The sequence below is a fragment of the Cetorhinus maximus genome, chromosome 18 (genome assembly GCF_964194155.1).
Source record: "Cetorhinus maximus chromosome 18, sCetMax3.hap1.1, whole genome shotgun sequence".
NCBI lineage: Eukaryota > Metazoa > Chordata > Chondrichthyes > Lamniformes > Cetorhinidae > Cetorhinus > Cetorhinus maximus.
In genome coordinates, this window is record NC_135896.1 from 68,796,880 (window position 1) to 68,817,903 (window position 21,024).

A 21,024-nucleotide genomic window follows, 5' to 3' on the forward strand; every position below is an offset into this window, starting at 1 on the left:
CAAGACTAATTCATCTCTGTGTGCCTATCTCATCATGGAAGACACTGGAAAGGTGAATTATCCAGCATCAGTTTTTTCAACCTGCCATCCTCTGTGAAGGAATACAACGTTGGACTTTGATTCTGGACTCAAGTGCAACAACAATTCTTTATTCTGTGGTCTTTGCCCTGCAAATCTTTCTTTCCATATCCCCCTTCTTTTATTGTATGTGTGAAAAGGAGCCTACGTTGCAACGTTCCTCTTGTGTTTGGGTGTGTCTGCAAATAAGCTAACCCTCTGAGTTTACACTGTCTCGAGTTTGCTGTGGTATTATTAATAGAAATTGGATCACACCAAAACTGAGGAGTTAGGAAAATGCTGCCACCTATAAAGGGGAAAATCAAAATCGAAACACGTTTCTGTTTACAGAAGGGTGGTAAGGCACGAAATCAGGGCTGCTTAACTTAAACCTCCTCGTCTGTAACACGGGGAGCTGTGATGGAACCTCATGATTTTGTGGAGCAAGGAATGGCTTTTTTTCTTATTCATTTATGGGATGTGGGTGTCGCTGGTTCGGCCAGCATTTATGGCTCATTCCTAACTGCCCTCGAGAAGGTGGTGGTGAGCCGCCTCCTTGAACCACTGCAGTCCCTGTGGTATAGGTACACCAAGAGTGCGGTTAGGGAGGGAGTTCCAGGATTTTGACCCAGCTACAGTGAAGGAGCAGTAATATATTTCCAAGTCAGGATGGTGAGTAGCTTGGAGGGTAACTTCCAGGTGGTGGTGTTCCCATGTATCTGCAGCCCTTGTCCTTATAGATGTTAGCGGTCGTGGGTTTGGAAGGTGCTGCCTAAGGAGCATTGGTGAGTTTCTGCAGTGTATCTTGTAGATGGTACACACTGTTGCCACTGTGCATCCGTAATGGAGGGAGTGAATGTTTGTGGAAGGGGTGCCAATCAAGCGGGCTGCTTTGTCCTGGATGGTGTCAAGTTTCTTGAATGTTGTTGGAGCTGCACTCAGCCAGGCAAGTGGAGAGTATTCCATCACACTCTTGACTTGTGCCTTGTAGATGGTGGACAGGTTTTGGGGAGTCAGGTGGTGAGTTACTTGTTGCAGAATTCCTAGCCTCTGACCTGCTCTTGTAGCCACAGTATTTATATGGCTAGTCCAGTTCAGTTTCTGCTCAATGGTAACCCCCAGGATGTTGATAGTGGGGATTCAGCGATGGTAATACCATTGAATGTCATGGGGTGATGGTTAGATTTTTCCTTGTTGGAGATGGTCATTGCGTGGCACTTGTGTGGCACAAATGTAATTTGCTACTTGTCAGCCCAAGCCTGGGTATTGTCCAGATCTTGCTGCGCTTGGACATGGGCTGCTTCAGTATCTGAAGGTTTGTGAATGATGCTGAAGGACAAAAAGCAGAGAACAGGATTAAATAGACATTTCTTGCAGTGGTTAGTTATGGCCAGTGGTGTGCCCTAGAGATTTTTGTTTTCTCCTAATATTTGATTCAACGCGGGAGTTGCTGGCAAAGCCAGCATTTATTACACATCACTCGTTGCCCTCAGAAGGTGGAGGTGAGCTTTCTTGAACCATTGCAGTTTATGTGATAAAGGTACTCATCCACTTCAATTCTTGTTATTTTTGTAACAGTTTTGATATAGCTGAGTACTTGTTGGGCCACTTCAGAACAAAAACAAAAAAATACCTGGAAAAACTCAGGTCTGACAGCATCTGCGGAGAGGGATACAGTTGACCCTTCATCAGAACTAAGACATATAGAAATGAGATGAAATATAAGCTGGTAGAGGGGGGTGGGATAGGTAGATGCTTCAGATGCAGTCAACAGTCAACCAAGTTGGTGTGGGATTGGAGTCACATATATGGCCAGGTCCAATAAGGGCAGATTTCCTTCCCTAAAGGATATTAGTGGGTGGGTTTTTATGACAATCTGGCAGCTTCATGGATTTTAAGGAGCATGATAAACAGCAGGGGAACACAAGGCTGGCTCTTGGATTCGGCAGGCTATACATCAAATGAACTTCAACATTGACAAATGTGAAGTAATATCTTTTAGAAAAAAATGGACATACAATCTAAATGGTAAAATTGTCAATGGAGTGTTTAGAACTAGAGAAATACGGGATATACAGTTACACAGACCTTTAGAACAAAGAACAAAGAAAAGTACAGCACAGGAACAGGCCCTTCGGCCCTCCAAGCCTGCACCGATCATATTGCCTGTCAAACTAAAACATTTTGCACTTCCGGGGTCCATATCCCTCTATTCCAACTTATTCATGTATTTGTCAAGCTGCCTCTTAAACACCACTATCGTACCTGCTTCCACCACCTCCTCTGGCAGCGAATTCCAGACACTCACTACACTCTGCGTAAAAAACTTGCTCTGCACATCTCCTCTAAAGTTTTCTCCTTTCACCTTAAATCTATGTCCCCTAGTAATTGACTCTTCCACCCTGGGAAAAAGCTTCTGACTATCTACTCTGTCCATGCCACTCATAATTTTGTAAACTTCTATCAAGTCGCCCCTCAATCTCCGTCGCTCTAGTGAGAATAATCCGAGTTTCTCCAACCTCTCCTCATAGCTAATAACCTCCAGACCAGGCAGCATCCTGGTAAACCTCCTCTGCACCCTCTCCAACGCCTCCATATCCTTCTGGTAATGTGGCGACCAAAATTGCACGCAATATTCCAAGTGTGGCTTAACCATATTTAATATTAGGATTGAAGCTGGAAAAAGCCATAAATGTGATTTTGCATTTTGGTTTGGAGCATTTAATACAAAGCAAAGCGATAATAATGAATCCGTACAAGACATTGGTTGCATCTCAGTTTGAGCACCTGTAGAGATTGGGCACCTCATCATCGACAACATATTGTAGCCATAGAAAAGATGTGACCCTGTTTTAATAGGAAAATACCAGGGAAGAGCAGATATGAATATGATAAGAGGCCTGGAAAAACTAGAATTGAATTCATTAGAAGGTTGAAGAGGGGCATTTAAATTTAAATGAAACATTTACATTTTTGACAGAATTTAAGATGGTTAATAGTGGAATATTATTTCCACTAGTCAGTGAATCAGTAACAAAGGGGAATAAATTTAGGATTAGTATTAAAAGGGTAAAGGAACGTGGAGTTCATTACCTCGAACAGATATAGAAATTGAGTTCAATACATCACCTAAGAAAGATTTAATAAACAACTGAAAAGGAAAAAGGTTAAAGGATATGTAGAACTAACAGAAAAGTATGAATAGGATAAGTAACACTCATGTGGAGCTAATGTTGGCAGAGACATTATGGGCTGAATGGTCTCCTATTGTACTGAAATTGTTATTATTTTATGAAATTACTGCTTTCAATGTAATTTTGTCATATGGATTTGATGTGACAATATTCAATGACAACAGGGTTGGTCACTCAGTAACGTGTATATCTGCTCTGCTGCATACTTTTAAAAAAATTACTGCTAAGGTCTGAAAGTTCTCACTGTTCCAGGTCTTATCTCATGTTACGTGTGTTCTGACCAAAGGCAGGTCCTTGGATAATTGTCTGTTGATGCTTCATCTTGAGCAGCTTTTCTTGGCAGTATTTGTCAGCACTGGTTGCCATTGTCTTCCACTCTTAGAGGCAGGTCCCAAGTCTACCTCAGCTGGAATTTGGAGTTAATCTGAACCACACCCTAGCCATCTAGCCACTATGGGACTGGTTCCCAAGAAGAAAGAGAAATCTTTCGACATCCACATTGTCAAGGCAGTTCAGGATCTTGTATACTTCAACCAAATTTTCTAAGCTCCAGTGGAAACAAGCCCAGTTTGTCCAACCTTTCCTCATAAGACAACACACTTATTCCAGGTATCAATCTAGTAAACCTCCTTTGAACCACCTCCGATGCATTTAAATCCTTCCTTAAATAAGGAGACCAAAACTGCACACAGTATTTGAGGTGTGATCTTGCCAATGCCCTGTATAACTGAAACATAACATCCTTACTTTTATGTTCAATCCCTCTCGCAATAAAGGATAGCATTCCATTAGCCTTCTTAATTACTTGCTGTACCTGCGTACTAACTTTTTGTAACTCATGTACAAGAACACCTAGATCCCTCTGCGCCTCAGAATTAGGCAGCCGTTCCCCTTTTAAGTAATACTCTGCCTTTTTGTTCTTCCTGCCAAAGTGAACAACTTCACATTTTCCCACCATCATCACAGTTTCTATTATTAAACATGGCACCTTAATTTCACAGCAGGAAAATGTATTGGTAATCTGGGCACAAACCAATTATATGGTTTAAAAGATTGCTGAATTTTGGGCGTGAGTTAAGCGTGTAACGTTGGCAACAAGGTCAGGGGTGTGGCTCTCAACCAACCCACCCTTTCTGATGCCAGGTCCCTTGATCAGGTACCAAGTGCCTTTGAATGAGGGACCCACCCACCCACCCACCCCACCCACCCTGGTCTAGCTAGATTTAGCTCATTACCTGCTTTATAGTTGGTAAGTTGCACATGTATGACAATTTACTAGTCTTGCATTAATTATGTGCATTAGTTCATTCCATCTTATTTTTTACTTAAGTAGGCAAAGACCCACGGATAAAATAATTAAGACAGTAAATGTGCGGATTAATGCTGGCTCTTTTACTTGTTGGCATTACTATTCCAATTTTTATCCAAGCTTGAGTGTGGGCATGAATATTGAAAATGTATAGAAGATACATTGGTTCAGCAAGAATGGTAAATACTGCTTACCTCTGCATCATCAATCCCAATCACAACAAAGAGTGCAGCATACTGACGATATACCAGTTTAACATCCTTGTACTCAACAAAGGAACACTGGAGGCAGAATGAGAAACATTTTCAGAAGTTGCATAATCTCAATTTGTCAATTTTTTTTTGTAAATTGGATTTTTTAAATTTTCCAAACTTAAAAAAAGTTTTGAAATTATTTTGCTTATGCATTTTATTCCATTGTTTTAAATATTTCTGTGTCACTTGTCACTTCGCAAGCAAAATAGTTGGCTGGCAATGTGATGCCAAGCCTCAGAAATGCTGTTCTAAAGTGGGCTATTAGGAAGTAAAAGGCTGACCTAGTGCAACAATTTTCTGTTCTTCCCTTAGGGAACACCGACCATCCTTAATTTGTTGAAGATGATTTGAGATGCAACTCTTTTCCTAATCCTAATTTCTCCTGCCAACAACCTTATTATATCAAGCAGTCCTTCCACACGAACTAGTAACAATCCCTCTCCATTTCCTCCTTACAAAGGGCTACATGGAACCCGTGATAACTTATCTGACTGTTAAAACTTGCTACTACGATAATCCCCAGTACAGTGTTACCTCATTTAACAATAATAGTTAAATCAATATGGCACATAAGAACATAAAACATGGGAGCAGGATGGACCATTTGCCCCTCAAGCCTACTTTGCAATTGAATCTGATTGTGGCCCTAACTCCACTTCCCTGCCTATCCCCATACATCTTGACTCCCCTGAAGATCAAGATTTTATCTAACTCAGTCTTGAATATGACTTTTTTTTTATTCATTCACGGGATGTGGGCTTCGCTGGCTGGGCCAGCATTTATTGCCCATCCCTAGTTGCCCTCGAGGTGGTGGTGAGCTGCACCCACAGTGCTTTTAGGAAGGAAGTTCCAGGATTTTGACCCAGCAACAGTGAAGGAACGATGATATATTTCCAAGTCAGGATGGTGAGTGACTTGGAGGGGAACTTGCAGGTGGTGATGTCCCCATCTGTCTGCTGCCCTTCTCCTTCTAGATGCTAGTCGTGGATTTGGAAGATGCTACCTAAGGAGCCTTGGTGAATTTCTGCAGTGCATCTTGTAGATGGTACACACTGCTGCCACTGTGCATCGGTAGTGGAGGGAGCGAATACTTGTGCATGTGGTGTCAATCAAGTGGGCTGCTTTGACCTGGATGGTGTCAAGCTTCGAGTGTTATTGGAGCTGCACTCATCCAGGCAAGTGGGGAGTATTCCATCATACTCCTGACTTGTGCCTTGTAGATGGTGGACAGGCTTTGGGGAGTCAGGAGGTGAGTTACCTGTCACAGGTTTCCTCACCTCTGACCTGCTCTTGTAGCCACAATATTTGTATGGCTAGTACAGTTTAGTTTCTGATTAATGGTAACCCCTGGGATGTTGATAGTGGGGGGTTCAGTGATGGTAATGCCATTAAACATCAAGGACCGACGATTAGATTCTATCTTGCCGGACATGGTCGTTGCCTGGCACTTGTGTGGCATGAATGTTACTTGCCACTTGTCAGCCCAAGCCTGGATATTGTCCAGCTATTGCTGCATTTGAACATGGACTGTTTCAGTATCTGAGGAGTTGTGAATGATGCTGAACATTGTGCAATCATCAGTGAACATTCCCACTTCTGACCTTATGATGGAAGGAAGGTCATTGATGAAGCAGCAGAAGATGGTTGGGCCAAGGACACTACCCTGAGGAACTCCTGCAGTTATGTCCTGGAGTTGAGATGACTGACCTCCAACAACCACAACCACCCTTCTTTATGCTATATGAAGAGTTTTCCAACCAGTGAAGAGTTTTCCCCAATTCCCATTGACCCAGTTTTGTTAGGGCTCCCTGATCTCACACTCGGTCAAATGCGGCCCTGATGTCAAGGGCAGTCACTCTCACCTCAACTTGGGAGTTTAGCTCTTTTGTCCATGTTTGAACCAAGGCTAGCAATGACCCAGCCTCCTCTGCTCTCTGGGGAAATGAATTCGAAAGATGTACAACCCTCTGAGCAGAGAAATTTCTCCTCATCTCTTGTCTTAAATGGAAGTCCCCTTATTTTGAAACTGTGAGCCCTAGTTCTATATTCCCCCGTGAGGGGAAACATCCTCTCAGCATCAAAGCTGTCAAGCCCCCGGAGAATTTTATATGTTTCGATAAGATCATCACTTATTCTTCTGAACTCCAATGAGTATAGGTCTAATCTGCTCAACCTTTCTTCATAAGACAATCCCTTCATCCCAGGAATCAGCCTCGGAAGCCTTCTCTGAACCATTTCCGATGCAAATTTCCTTAAGTAAGAAAACCAAAACAGTAAGCAGTACTCTAGGTGCAGTCTCACCTTCACAGTTGTAGCAAGACATCCCTACTTTCATACTCTATCCCCCTTTCAATAAAAGCTAATACTCCATTTGCCTTCCTAATTACTTCCTGCACCTGCATACTAACTTTTTATGATTCGTGGACGAGGACACCCAGATCCCAGAGTACCGCAGCATTCTGCAGTCTCTCTCCATTTAAATTATATTCTGCTTTCTATTCTTCCTGCCAAAGCAGACAACCTCTCAGTTTCCCAAATTATATCCCATCTGCCAAATTTTTGTCCATTCACCTAACCAATTACCTTTATGGACTCTTCTGTGTCCTCCTCCCAATTTGCTTTCTTACCTTTTTGTATCATCAGCAAAGTAAACAATTATATTTTTAACAAAGATTCCAAGACACATTCACAAACTTTTAATCAAATGTTAGGACTTTTACCTGGTCCTTTGTTCGCGGGAGGCAATTCTTAATGATATCAGCTTCCAACAGTGTTCTTTTGTGGATTTCCATGGGTTCATAATACCGAGTGAGTCTCATTTGCCCTTGCTTGTTCACCAAGAGGAAAAACTTAATCATATTAGTAACTTCTGAACCAAGACAAATGGTATCCCTCTTTATGTTTTTTTCACAGTATTTCTGAAAAAGCAATAAAATATTATAGCTCATTAAGTTTATCCTCAGAATTAGAAACAAGCCTCAACTTTAGAAACAAGGACCTGGATTTCATGGTTTCCAGTGGGGTTAAGGGAGGAAGAACAGGAAGTGCGCAGCCCACTCGTTCCACCCCGCCCCCACCATTTCAGCACATTGGATCAAGCATCGGCTGACCAATTAGCAGCTGGTTGGCGGAATGCCAGCCAATTGGTGTTGTGAAGAGTGTCTGAGGGGAGAAAGGTTAGGCTGTGGAACGGGAAATTGGTTCTGGCCGCCAATTTAAAGGCCTCCTTCTCTCTCACTATCTCCTTAATTATGTCAGCCTATTAAACTGAACAAATAAAGCCTACTAACAGCCTAACGCTGCCAACTTGAGCCGCAGACCCTGCTGTTACATCCAGCCATGGTTCTGTTTTCAGGCCTTTTCACCCACCCTTGTGCTGCCTCCTCATACCTGGCGTAACCCATTCCCCATGTTTTTCCTGTGTGACTAGCAAAAAATGGATGGGCAATGAAAAGTTGCAGTCAACTGACTTCTTAACAAGCTCAATAGCTTCTTGAGACTGGTGGGGTAATGTTGGATTGCTGGCCTAATGTCATTGAGCCATATTTTACATAAGTGTGGGGCAATTTGCAGCAGTAAAATCCTGCCCAAGATTTTCAATTTGCAAATAAGTTTGTTAAAATTTGTTATAAATTTTAAAGTTTTAAAAAAAACTATTAAAACTATTGCTAAAGATACATAATAATTTAAGAATATTTTTGTCACTGCAATTCTTTCTGATGTACAGTGTCAATGGAAAAAATTCAATACTGTGACTAACCTGGGGCTAGTGTCAAGCTAGGTATGTGTCTATTGAACTGCAATTGTGTTCCCTGCTTTTTCGCTGCAGCTCTTCAATAATAATAAAGATGTATTAAAGGTTTTTATTGCAGCAACAAACTTCTGTCAGACACAAAACTAACATGAAGAGGTTACAGAAGGTCTTACTTAACTTAGTGGCATGGTAGCATACTGTGATAGAGTCCTGTGATACTGAAAGAGAGATTCGGCTCTCACTCCTGCCCCTGCAGTTTTACAGGCTCAGAGTTGGATGGCGGCCAGGTAACTCTCCACGGCAGACAGAAAAATTGAATAGCGAACTGTTCTCACATGTCTCTTAAGAGGACAAAAAGCATTTTAGGTATAGACGGGTTACTCTGTTTTCTTGGAGACAGGAATTGAACAGCCAACAGCGATGACTGAAAATGTGGGTAGAGGGAAGTGGGTGCATGCTCTCATAGCAAGATACTAAATCCTCAAAGAATATAAACCTTACCTAACAAACAGCAGGTAACATTTTTCTATTACATTTATAATACTGTAATCTGTGGTACAAAACAAATTGCCTAAATAATAATCTCAATATCAGATTGAAGTCCAAAAGCAAAAAACATAAGATATTGCCAAATCATTCTTACACGTTTCCGTCATAAAACTTGTGACTACTATGTGAAAGTAGGACTTCAGTCATGGTGATATCAACCATATCAAGAACTAAGGAGACTGGGAACTGTCAGTGAAACTATTTGAACCAGACTGAAACCTGATGTCACTATGACCTCAAGTATGTGTTATTAAGCTTGATCATTCCTGGAACAAAACGTAACACTTTGAAGACATAAAGCAAATATAACATTATTGGAAGATAGAGGAATATTAAAATTACTCAAATGAATAAAATGTTTTTAATTAAAACATTTTATTTTTAAAGTAATACTTCATACGTACAGAGATTAGACAGAAAGTAGCTGTTATTCATTAAATAGGATGTGTCCTAAAGATAATCCTGACTGCTTGATATACAGAACAACTATATTTGGACTCCACTATCCTCTGACTAACTGTACATTACAAACTGGCAACTGAAAGGGTAACATTATAAAGGCACTAACAGCTGCCTCATGCAACATGAATGTGGCTCATGGTTACAGTGATTTCCACTCCAATATTCTGCAGCTACATTTCAACCAAATTCTGCAGTTATCAATTCACATGACGGGAAACCTCATTCACTATTCAAAGTAAAAATCTCCATTGTTGATTAATCACTCAGGACTGATAGTAATTCAGTGTGGATTGTTACTTTGAAGCATTGTACATAGGAACTGCCAATACTGCAATCAATAAAAATAGATACAGCTGCCCACTCCCTTCCCCCCAAATCACTCAGCTGGTAGCTGTGCCATGTTCCACTGAGCTATGTTCGAAAGTGCAAGGTCTGCTCACTGGTCCATGCTGAGTTCAGTGATATCAGTCAAAGCAGCAAAGGGGGTTTGTAGTTGGCCTTAGAATCTTGGCTGTTATCCCTAACCCATGGATTCCATCTCTTCATAATTATTTACTGACTGCTGCTGGAAAATGCCTATATGGACATTGTGGCCTGGATTTTTATCCTCGAGGTGGGTAACGGGAGTTGGGAAAATTCCAGGCTCAGCCTGCCTGCTTCGGCAGCAAGTGCCCACAAAAGGTGGGATATTTATTGGGAGTGGGTGTGAGGCAGGTGCAGGCTGCAGTTAGGCCAGCCTACCCAGGAAAAACTTTGGAGAGGCAACCATGGGGCTGCTGGATGCTGAGACGAGCTGTTTAAAAGGACTGCCTGGGTGCTGTGACTTTGTCCCAGCTTAAATCAAAACAGAAAGATCTTCTAGCCCTCACCCCCCATGTCCCATCTATGCCACCTCATGATCTCTACTGTCAATTTCACGTGTATTTACACAAGGGGTTTCAAATGCCTGTAGTTTCAGCTATTGAAACTTTAAAGGGTCTGGATAACTGACACTTTTATTGCCCTGTAGTAAAAAAAAGGTTTTTTTTTAAAGAAAGTGGAAAGTTATTAATAAATGACTATTTTTAAAAAAAATTTTTATTACACATCCCACTGTCACTTTAAAGTTCATTGTGTAAATAGTGGGTGAATGGGCATGTAATTGCCATAGCTTGGCATAGGAGGGCATGAAGGGCCATACAGGTGGGTGGGAGGCATACCTTGGCATCGGGGGGGCATGGGGGCCATAGGGGTTGTCTGGGTGGACATACATTGTGTAGGGGACATGAAGGGCCAGATGGGTTATTTGGAGGCATACCTTGGCACAGAGGTATATAAGGGGCGATAGGTGGTGGGTAATATCTTAGCATGCAGGGCATGAAGGGCTATCGGGGTGGGTGGGAGTATACCTTAGCATGGGAGACATGAGCTTTTGAAAGGTCCCCTCTTGCAGACTATGGTTCATGACTCCTCTGAGGTGCTGTGAACCACAACTCATTGAAAAGCTGGTCCGACTCCATGAAAATTGTGGAGCACTAGGACATGCCTATCCCCACAATGGATCTGGCCAGGTCAGGAATGCATGGTGTGGGCTCACGAAGCAAACCAGCCCCCAGTTTTTAAAGGCCCTGTTGAAAATTGGAAACGCTGGCAATGAGCCCCGGCCACCATTTTTAAAGGGCTCCTGGGCCATCCTGATTCAGTGGAAATCTAGGCCTATGTGAGTGCAGCATCATGAAGGTCCATAAAACCAGAAAAGAGCTTGCAATTGTAAAACACCCAGCACACATTCAGGATTACCAAATTATTTCACAAAAAATAAATTCATTTTGAAACATAGTCATGGCTGTTTTGCAAGTAAGCAAAACAATTAGTGCACAGCAAGATGCCACAAACAGAAATGAGATAAATGACCAATTAACCTGTTTTTAGTGATTTGGCTGAGGGATATATATATTAGCCATGGATCCCTGGTCTTCCTCAAATAAGTGACTTCAATTACCAGATCATGACCCCAGTTTAATGTTTTGTCCAAAAGGCTTCACTTTGAACAAAGAAGCACCCACTCAATATTGCTCCGAAGTATGCACTTCAGGCTTAAAAGCACAACTTTCTGACTAAAATCTAAGAATGCTACCATTGGGCAAGATAACTCCTACAGCTAGTGTTCAGACTCAAACATAGACAATGAGCACTTGAATGAAGTGTTAAAAGATCCCTGCACCTATGGGACTCTGACCCTGCACCAGTCATTGCCTTCAGGATTTGACGAGAACAAAATATGAAAAAAAAATCATTTTTAGGGAATGCCTTTAACCTAGAAATAAATCCCAATGTACTTGAGAGAGGGGTAAGGAAACAAGTGACACAAAACCAAAGGAAGGATCAGAATGAGAGACCAAAAGCTTGGTCAAGGAGGTGGTCGAGAATCAATGAATGCTTGCAAAGTTGGGTAGTGGGGGCATGGTTAGAATAGAATAGAACAGAACCAGTGTCGAAGGCAACAGGGCTTTTGATAAAGCTGAAGGTTGTGGGGCATGGACAATGGGAGGCTGTCAGGAGAACAATAGAATAGTTAAATCTGGAGGGGACAGAGGCATGGATCAGTGTTTTCATTGACACATGTGCTGTGGTAAGGGCAGAGGCAGGCAAGGTTAGAGTTGGACAGGGGGTCTTTGTAATGGAGATACTGGCCCAAATTTTCACCACGATGGAAAGCCTCTCCATCACGGTGAAAATAGTGGAATTGCTAAGAAATCACAAGTTCTGCCCCTAAACATAGCACTTCCCACTTTCACATCAGTTTCACCTCTGTGCATTGTACGGAGGCAGCTGACCATTTAAATCAGCAGCTGCCTCCACTCTAGTCTGATTTTGGTGCTGGGAGAGTGGATCCTGAAGTGTGCAAAGTAGGCCTGGTAATAGGAGGTCTGAACTTGGTATGTTTCGTTGAATAACCAGAGGAGCCCTTTGGAGAGGTATCGTACCCCTGCGGAGTTTGCTTTAGAGTTTTACTCTCAGCCCTAGAAGTGGCACAAAACAAATTCCAACTGTCTTCCCTTAACCCAGGGGAGTAGAAGGGTGGGGCTCCTAGTCTTGCAGGGCAATTATTTTTTCCCCTACTGACTCGCACACCCAGGTGCCAGGGAGAAATGTGTACTGGAGGGTGGATAGCTCTTTGTGCAAAGGGACATAGAAGATGGGCATGGCACCCTCCCACATAGAGGCCATAGGAGCCAGTCACCGTGAACAGCTGGAGGCCTGAGAGAGAGCAGGTGGTGAGGACGGAGGGGCTGCTGCCTGTGCAACATGAAGGAGGAGAGGGGAAAGGTAGGACAACCAGGTACTGCCCTGTGGGAAAGGACAGACCTAGGACATGTGGCCTCAATATGACGGAGAACCAGTGTCAAAGGCAATTGAGGCTAAGCCATGAGGTGGTGACATAGTCCAGCAGCAACTCAAGCCACAATCCATCGACCAGCATGCCCTGCCAGTGGCTGTGAAGGTAACCATCGCTCTCAACTTCTATGCCTCAGGATTTTTCCAGGGATCATCAGACCTGTCTGGTATATCCCAGTCAGCAGCACAGAGCTGCAATAACGCTGTAACTAGTACTGTTTGCTCATGTGGAGGATCACAGTAATTTCCTCATAGATTCAGCGTCTCAGACACAAAATGCCACAGCCTTTGCCCAAAGACCCAGCTTCTCTCAGGTACAGGGTGTTATTGATTGCACCCATATTGCCATAAGGGCCCCAATTCAACATGTGGACAACCAAAGTCCTTATGGATATACGAATTAGGAGTAGAGCAATCGGCCAATCGAGCCTGTTCTGCCATTCAATAAGATCATGGCTGATCTGATTGTGGCTTTAGCTTCACATTCTGCCTACCCCCCATTACCTTTGATTCCCTTGTTAGCCAAGAATCTATCCACCTCTAACTTAAAAATATTCAATGAACCTGCTTCCACTGCTTTCAGAGGAAGAGAAATCCAAAGATTCATGACCCTCAGAAAAAATTTCTTCTTATCTCCATCTTAAATGGGAGGTCCCTCATTTTTAAACTGTGCCCGCTAGTTCTAGTCCCTCCCACAAGGGGAGGCATCCTTTCAGCATCCACCTTGTTAAGTCCTCTCAGGATCTTACATGTTTCAATAGGAGCACCTCTCAATCTTCTAGACTCCAAAGGATACAGGCCTAGCCTTTCCAAACTTTCCTCGTAAGATAACCCCTCCTCCCCAATTCCCAGATGTCAGTTAAGTGAACCTTTGCTGAACTATTTCTAACACATTTATATTCTTTCTTAAATAAGGAGACCAAACTATATACAGTAGTCTAGATGTGGTCTCACCAATGCCCTGTACAACTGTAGCAAAACATCCCTACTTTTATATTCCATTCCCCTTGCAATGAACGAAAACATTCCATTTGCCTTCCTAATCATTTGCTGTACCTGCATTTAACTTTTCCTGATTCATGTACCATACACCCAGATCCCTTTGTACTTCAGAGTTCTGCAATCTCTCTCCATTTAAATAATATGCTGCTTTTCTATTCTTCCTGCCAAAGTGGACAAAATCACATTTTCCCACATTATACTCCATCTGCCAATTTTTTGCCAGCTCGCTTAACTATGTCCCTTTGGAGACTCCTTATGTCCTCTTCACAACTTACTTTCCTACCTATCTTTGTGTCATCAGCAAATTTAACAACCATATATTTAGTTATTGATATAAATTGTAAATAGTTGAGGGCCCAGCACTGATCCCTGTGGCACTCCACTCATCACATCTTGGTAACCCAAAAAAGACCCATTTATTCCCTACTCTCTGCTTTCTGTTAGCTAACCAATCCTCTATCCATACTAATATGTTACCCCTACACCATGAGCTCTTATTTTGCTTTGTAACCTTTGATGTGGCACCTTGTCAAATGCTTTCTGGAAATCTAAGTACAGCACATCCATAGGTTCCCCTTTATCCATGTTGCTTGTTACTTCTTCAAAGAATTCCAATAAATTAGTCAAACATGATTTCCCTTTCACAAACCAATGTTGACTCTGCCCAATTGCATCGAGATTTTCTAAGTACCCCGCTACATCTTCCTTTCCCTCAATCAATGTATAGGTGGTTTGTGACCACCACAGGGTCTCCCTTCATGTGTGCGCAAGGTTCCCTGGCAGCTGCCACGACCCCTTCATACTAAGGAGTTCCCAAATTCCTCAGCTATTTCAGCCACCAACGCAGATCCATGGTTGGCTTCTAGGGGACGATTACCCCTTATGAATTTGGATGATGACCTCCCCGCACCTGCCCTTTAGGAGTCCACAAACAGAGGAAGAGAGCAACTACAACAGCAGCCATGTCATCACCAGGAATACCATCAAGCAGGCAACTGGCATTTTAAAAATGTACTTCAGATGCCTTGATCGCTCAGGTGGAGCTTTGCCATATTTGCCCAACAAGGGTTTCAAGAATAGTAATGGTATGCTGCACCACATTGCACAGCAGAGGGGCATTCAAATCAATGACGACGACGCCAAAGACAGCTCCAAACTTTCAGGAAGAGGGAGATGAGGAACAGGAGGAAGCCCCTGTCCATTTGGCAGATTCCAAAACAGATGAGGCTGAGGCAGCCACTAATGGCAGGGCAAGTGAGAAGCATGGCCACGTAGCCAGGGCTGACTCTGTCCAGGAGGGGATCATTGCCGTAAGGGAGAAAATAAACATCAATAAGTTGTACTCAATCACACTCATATGGCTGAAACCCTCACGATCATAACCATGGGCCCCATTCATACTGCAACATGGTAATAAGTCATTCACAACCTGGCCCCCTCACATGAACACCAATGACTGTAAATGAGCAGCCCATGCCACCAAATTGTCCATAATCAAACCATGCCCACAATGCTGAGAGTGACACGATATCAGACTTCAAACCCTATACATGCTGATAGAATTGTATGTAGTATATATATAGATAAGGCACCTCATATATGAGGAGCTCATAACTGTGCAACAAAACTCTTTGACAGAACTTGTGCACCATTCATTCTGGCCAATGGTCCAGTTTCAGACGTGGGCACCACATACAACATCCTTGGCTTCTATATACCTCTGCTTGCCCCGCAAAGCACATCCTGTGACACCTGGAATGCAAACACAGCCAAAGTAGTGGCAGATGACCAATATTACCTGCACGTTACATGACCTCTTGAACTGTGATGCCTACATGAAGGCCAATGTGTAACACTGCAGTGCAGATGAATGCCTTGCACCCAGCACACGTGCTTGAGATGCAGCTGCTGCCCAGCTTCTGTTGATGGGGTCTAATCATTGAGCCTCCCTTAAAGTCAAGCTTGGATGGACAATGAAAGATACAAGGAGCATCTCACTGCTTGAGCCTTTGAACACTGGAATCTGATGTGATATAACAGAGAAGGAAGAAGCCCTCCGAAGCATCAGAAATCAGCTGACAACCTTGATCCTCCTGAAAGCATGTCGAGATGGACCTCAGCATGCCACCCTCATTATTACTGGTAAGAACCGCCTTCATTATGTTACCATTAATTTTGAGCTCTCCAGTGTACAAACACACACCGACTCATGTACAAGTGTAAATAAATATATTTAAGCAATGCTCAAAAGTGCTATATACAATGTTAACAGTAACCACGGTGAAGCCATCAGTTTTGTAGGTGAGGCTGTGCCCTTCACTCTTGATCACTCCTAAGAAGTGTCCCCCCCTTGTTGCCTCAGAGGAGGTGGGGGCAGGTTGCTCACTTCTCTTTCTAAACAGCAATGAGGAGTGTGGTGGCCAGCCTCGTCATGCCAGCACCCGTTGAGGACCTCCTTCAGACTGCAGTCTCTACATCTTTGTACGGGCAGCCCTGGTCACTGGCTGCTTTAACAGAGGGGCTGGGGAGGTGGAGGAAGATGGGGATGTTTAGAAGCTCTCAATACCTTCACCCTCTTCAGCAACTGGCACAGCCCTAGGATGGACTTCAGGTGGGTCTGATGGGGTTGACTGCTGAAGCATAGCAGTCGTCCATTTCAGCAACTGCTGTACCAACAGTATAACTGTCCTGTTAAGGGTACGTAGCTCCTCATGTATTCCATGGATGTTAGTGCTCATACTCTTAGTGGACTGATCCAGGCCACTGAGGGAGGCTTTCTGGCCGGGACGTTGCTCTTATATTCACTCCGAGTGCTGCTGCATGTGTCTCTGCATGAGATTGGCCAATCTCTCATGGTCAGAGCTCATGCTCTGAAAGATCACTTTCCTTCCCCCTCAGAGCAGGACTGTGCAAATACATCTATGATTCTGACACCTCTGCCTGCACTCTGGAGCAGTAACTTTCACCCTGAGCCACCGACTCTACACGTGCGCTACATTCCTCTGATATGCTTGCATCTGGGTTGGCACTGGTGTAGTGGTAATGTCATTGCATTACTAATCCAGAGGTCCAGGCTAATATTCTGGGACACGGGTTGAAATCCCACCATGGCAGTTGGTGGAATTTAAATTCAATTAATAAATCTGGAATTAAAAGCTAGTCTCAGTAACAGTGACCATTGTTGGGTGTTGTAAAAACCCATCTGGTTCACTGATGCTTTTCAGGGAAGGAAATCTGCCATCCTTACCTGGTCTGGCCTACACGTGACTCCAGATCAACAGCAATGTGGTTGACTCTTAAATGCCCTTTGGCCAATCAGACTGCTACAAAGAAAAAGGAATGAAACCAGACGGACCACCTGTCATCGACCTAGGCACCGGAAATGACAACAGCAAACCCAGCCCTGTCCACCCTGCAAAGTCCTCCTTGCTAACATCTGGGGGCTTGTGCCAAAATTTGGAGAGCTGTCCCACAGACCAGTCAAGCAACAGACTGACAGTCATACTCACCAAATCATACCTTAGAGACAATGTCTCAGACACCACCGTCACCATCCCTTGCTATGTCCTGTCCACGTATTCCATGGACGTTAGTGCTCATACTCTTGGTGGACTGATCAGAGGTGGCAGCACGATGGTATACAATCGGGAGCGAGTTGCCCTGGGAGTCCTCAACATTGACTCCGGATCCCATAAAGTGTCATGGCATCAGGTCAAACATGGGCAAGGAAACCTCCTGCTGATTATCGCCTGCTGCACCTTCACCGCCTCTCAGCTTATGAATCAGTACTTCTCCATGTTGAACAATTAGAAAAAGCACTGTGGGTGGTAAGGGCACAGAATGTACTCTGGGTGAGGTACTTCAATGTCCATCACCAAAAGTGGCTCAGTAGCACCAGTACTGACCAAGCTGGCTATGTCCTAAAGGACATAGCTGCTAGACTGGGTCTACGGCAGGAGTTGAAGAAACCAACAAGAGGGAAAAACATACCTGGCCTCGTCCTCACCAATCTACCCATCACAGGTGCATCTGTCGATGACAGTATTGGTAGAAGTGACCACTGGACAGTCCTTGTGGAGACCAAGTCCTGCCTTCACAATGAGGATAACCTCCATCCTGTTGTGTGGCACTGCCACAGTGCTATATTTGGGTTAGATTTTGAACAGATCTAGCAGCTCAAAACTGGGCAACCACAAGGTGCTGTGGGCCATCAGCAGCAGCAGCAGAATTGTATTCTACCACAATCTGTAACCTCATGGCCCAGGATATCCCCCACTTTACCATTACCATCAATCTGGGGGTAAACCCTCATTCAATGAAGAGTGCAGGGGGGCATACTGGAGCAGCACCAGGCATACCTAAAAATGAGGTGTCAACCTGGTGAGCCTACAGCACAGGACTTGTATGCCAAACAGCAGAAGCAGCATGCAACAGATAGAGCTAAGTGATCCTACAACCAACAGATCAGATCTAAGCTCTGCATTCCTGCCACATCCAGTTGTGAATGGCAGTGCACAATTAAACAACCCACTGGAAGAGGAGGCTGCACAAATGTCCCCATCCTCAATGATAGGGGAGCCCAGCACATCAGTCCAAAAGACAACACTGAAGCATTTGCAGCCATCTTCAGAAGTGCCGACTGGATGATCTATCTCGGCCTCCTCCTGAGGCCTCCAGCATCACAGATACCAGTCTTCAGCCAATTCAATTAGCTCCACGTGAATATCAAAAAACTGCTGAAGGCACTGGACACTGCAAAGGCAATGGCCCTGACAACATTTTGGCAATAGTAATGAAGACTTGTGCTCCAGAACTAGCTGTGCCACTAGTCAAACTGTTCCAGTACAGCTATAAGATTGGCGTCTGCCCGGCAGTGTGGAAAATTAATCACGTATGTCTTGTTCACTAAAAGCAGGACAAATCCAACACGGCCAATTACCGCCCCATCAGTCTATTCTTGATCATCACCATGGAGATGGAAGCCGTCATGGACAGTGCTGTCAAGCAGCACTTACACAGCAATAACCTGCTCACAGATGCTGTTTGGGTTTCCCCAGGGCCACTCAGCTTCTGACCTCATGACAGCTTTGGTCCAAGCATGGACAAAAGAGGCTGAACTCAAAAGCTGAGGCAAGAGTGACTGCCCTTGGCATCAAGGCAGCATTTTACCGAGTATGGCATCAAGGAGCCCTAGCAAGACAGATGCCAATGGGAAATGGGGAAAATTCCCCATTGGTTGGAGTCATACCTAGCACAAAGGAAGATGGTTGTGGTTGTTGGAGGTGAATCATCTCAGCCCCGGGACATCGCTGTAGGAATTCCTCAGAGTAGTGTCTTAGGCCCAACCATTTTCAGCTGCTTCATCGATGGCCTTCCCTCCATCATAATGTCAGGAATAGGGATATTTGTTTTTGATTGCACAATGTTCAGCACCATTCGCGACTCCTCAGATACTGAAACAGTCCATGTCCATATGCAACAAGACCTGGACAATAGAGTTGGCCTGATAAATTGCAAGTAAGATTTGCACTACGCAAGTGCCAAGAAATGACCATCTCCAACAAGAGAGAATCTAACCATCACCCCTTGACATTCAATGGCATTGCCATCACTGAATCCCCCACAATTAACATCCAGGGGGTTAACATTGACCAGAAACTGAACTGGTCCAGCCATACAAATACTGTGGCTACCTCCTGACTGGGATGGCCTCCTGACTCCCAAAAGCCAGTTCACGATTTACAAGCATAAGACAGGAGTGCGATGCAATACTCTCCACTTGCCTCGGTGAATGCTGCCCCTCCAACACTCAAAGTTGGACACCATCCAGGGCAAAGCAGCCCGCTTGATTTGACATGCTATTCACCACCATAAACATTCACTCCCTCCACCACTGACGCACAGTGGCAACAGTGTGTACCAACTACAAGGTGCACTGCAGCAACTCACCAAGGCTCCTTTTACAGATCCCTCCAAACCCCTGACTTCTAGCACCTGGAAGGACAAGGGCAGCAAATACATGGGAATGCCACTACCTGCAAGTTCCCCATCAAGCCGTACATCCTGCTACTTGGAACTATATCACTATTCCTTCAGTTATTGGGTCAAAATCCTGGAACTCCCTTCCTAACGGCATTTTAAATATTCCTACAACACATGGACAGCAGCTGTTCCACTGCCTTCTCAAGGCCAATTAGGGATGGACAACAAATGCTGGTCTAGCCAGTGATGCTCACATCCCATGGACAAATAAAAAAAAACTCTAGGTGTGGTTTCACCAATGCCTTGTACAGTTGTACATACGAACATGTGAATTAGGAGGAGTAGGCCACTCGGCTCCTCGAGCCTGCTCTGTCATTCAATAACATCACGGCTGATCTGAATGTAACCTCAGCCCCACATTCGTGCCTATACCTGATAACCTTTCACCGCCTTGTTAATCAAGAATCTATCTATCTCTGCCTTAAAAATATTCAAACACTCTGCTTCCACTGGCTTTTGAGGAAGAGCGTTCCAAAGACTCACTACCCTCAGAGAAAAATCTCTCCTCATCTGTCTTAAATGAGCAACCCCTTATTTTTAAACAGTGACCCCCTAGTTCTAGATTCTCCCACAAGAGGGAACATGCTCTCCACATCCACTCTGTCAAGACCCCTCAGGATCTTAAAGGTTTCAATCAGGTCGCCTCTTACTCTTCTAAATTCCAATGGATACAAGTCGAAGCTGTCTAACCTTTCCTCATAAGATAACCCACCCATTCCGGTTATTAGTTTAGTAAACCTTCTCTGAACTGCTTTTAAAGCATTTACATCTTTCCTTAAATAAGGCCAGTACTGTACACAATACTCCAGATGTGGTATCACCAATGCCCTATACAACTGAAGCATAACCGCCCTACTTATGTAATCAATTCCCCTCACAATAAATGATAACATTCTATTAGCTTTCCTAATTGCTGTACCTGCATATTAGCCTTTTGTGACATGGGGACACCCACATTCCTCTGAATTTCAGAGCTCTGCAATCTCTCACATTTACATAATAAGCTTCTTTTTTATTCTTTCT

General features: G+C 43.9%; 1 protein-coding gene across 4 annotated transcripts in view; it reads right to left on the minus strand.

Annotated features, from left to right (window-relative positions):
• The window catches only part of ap4s1 (adaptor related protein complex 4 subunit sigma 1), a 48,574-nt gene that overhangs the window by 20,686 nt on the left and 6,864 nt on the right, over positions 1-21,024 (minus strand). For 3 of the 4 annotated variants that reach the window (XM_078562858.1, XM_078562860.1, XM_078562859.1), the window contains exons 1-2: positions 7,535-7,756; positions 4,755-4,841 (exon numbers count right to left, since the gene is read on the minus strand). In XM_078562858.1, the coding sequence (XP_078418984.1) occupies positions 4,755-4,841; positions 7,535-7,672 (225 nt within the window). In that variant the 5' untranslated portion in view covers positions 7,673-7,756. Of the gene's footprint in view, positions 1-4,754; positions 4,842-7,534; positions 7,757-21,024 lie in introns of those variants that run through there. The other variant, XM_078562861.1, reaches the window with a different exon arrangement.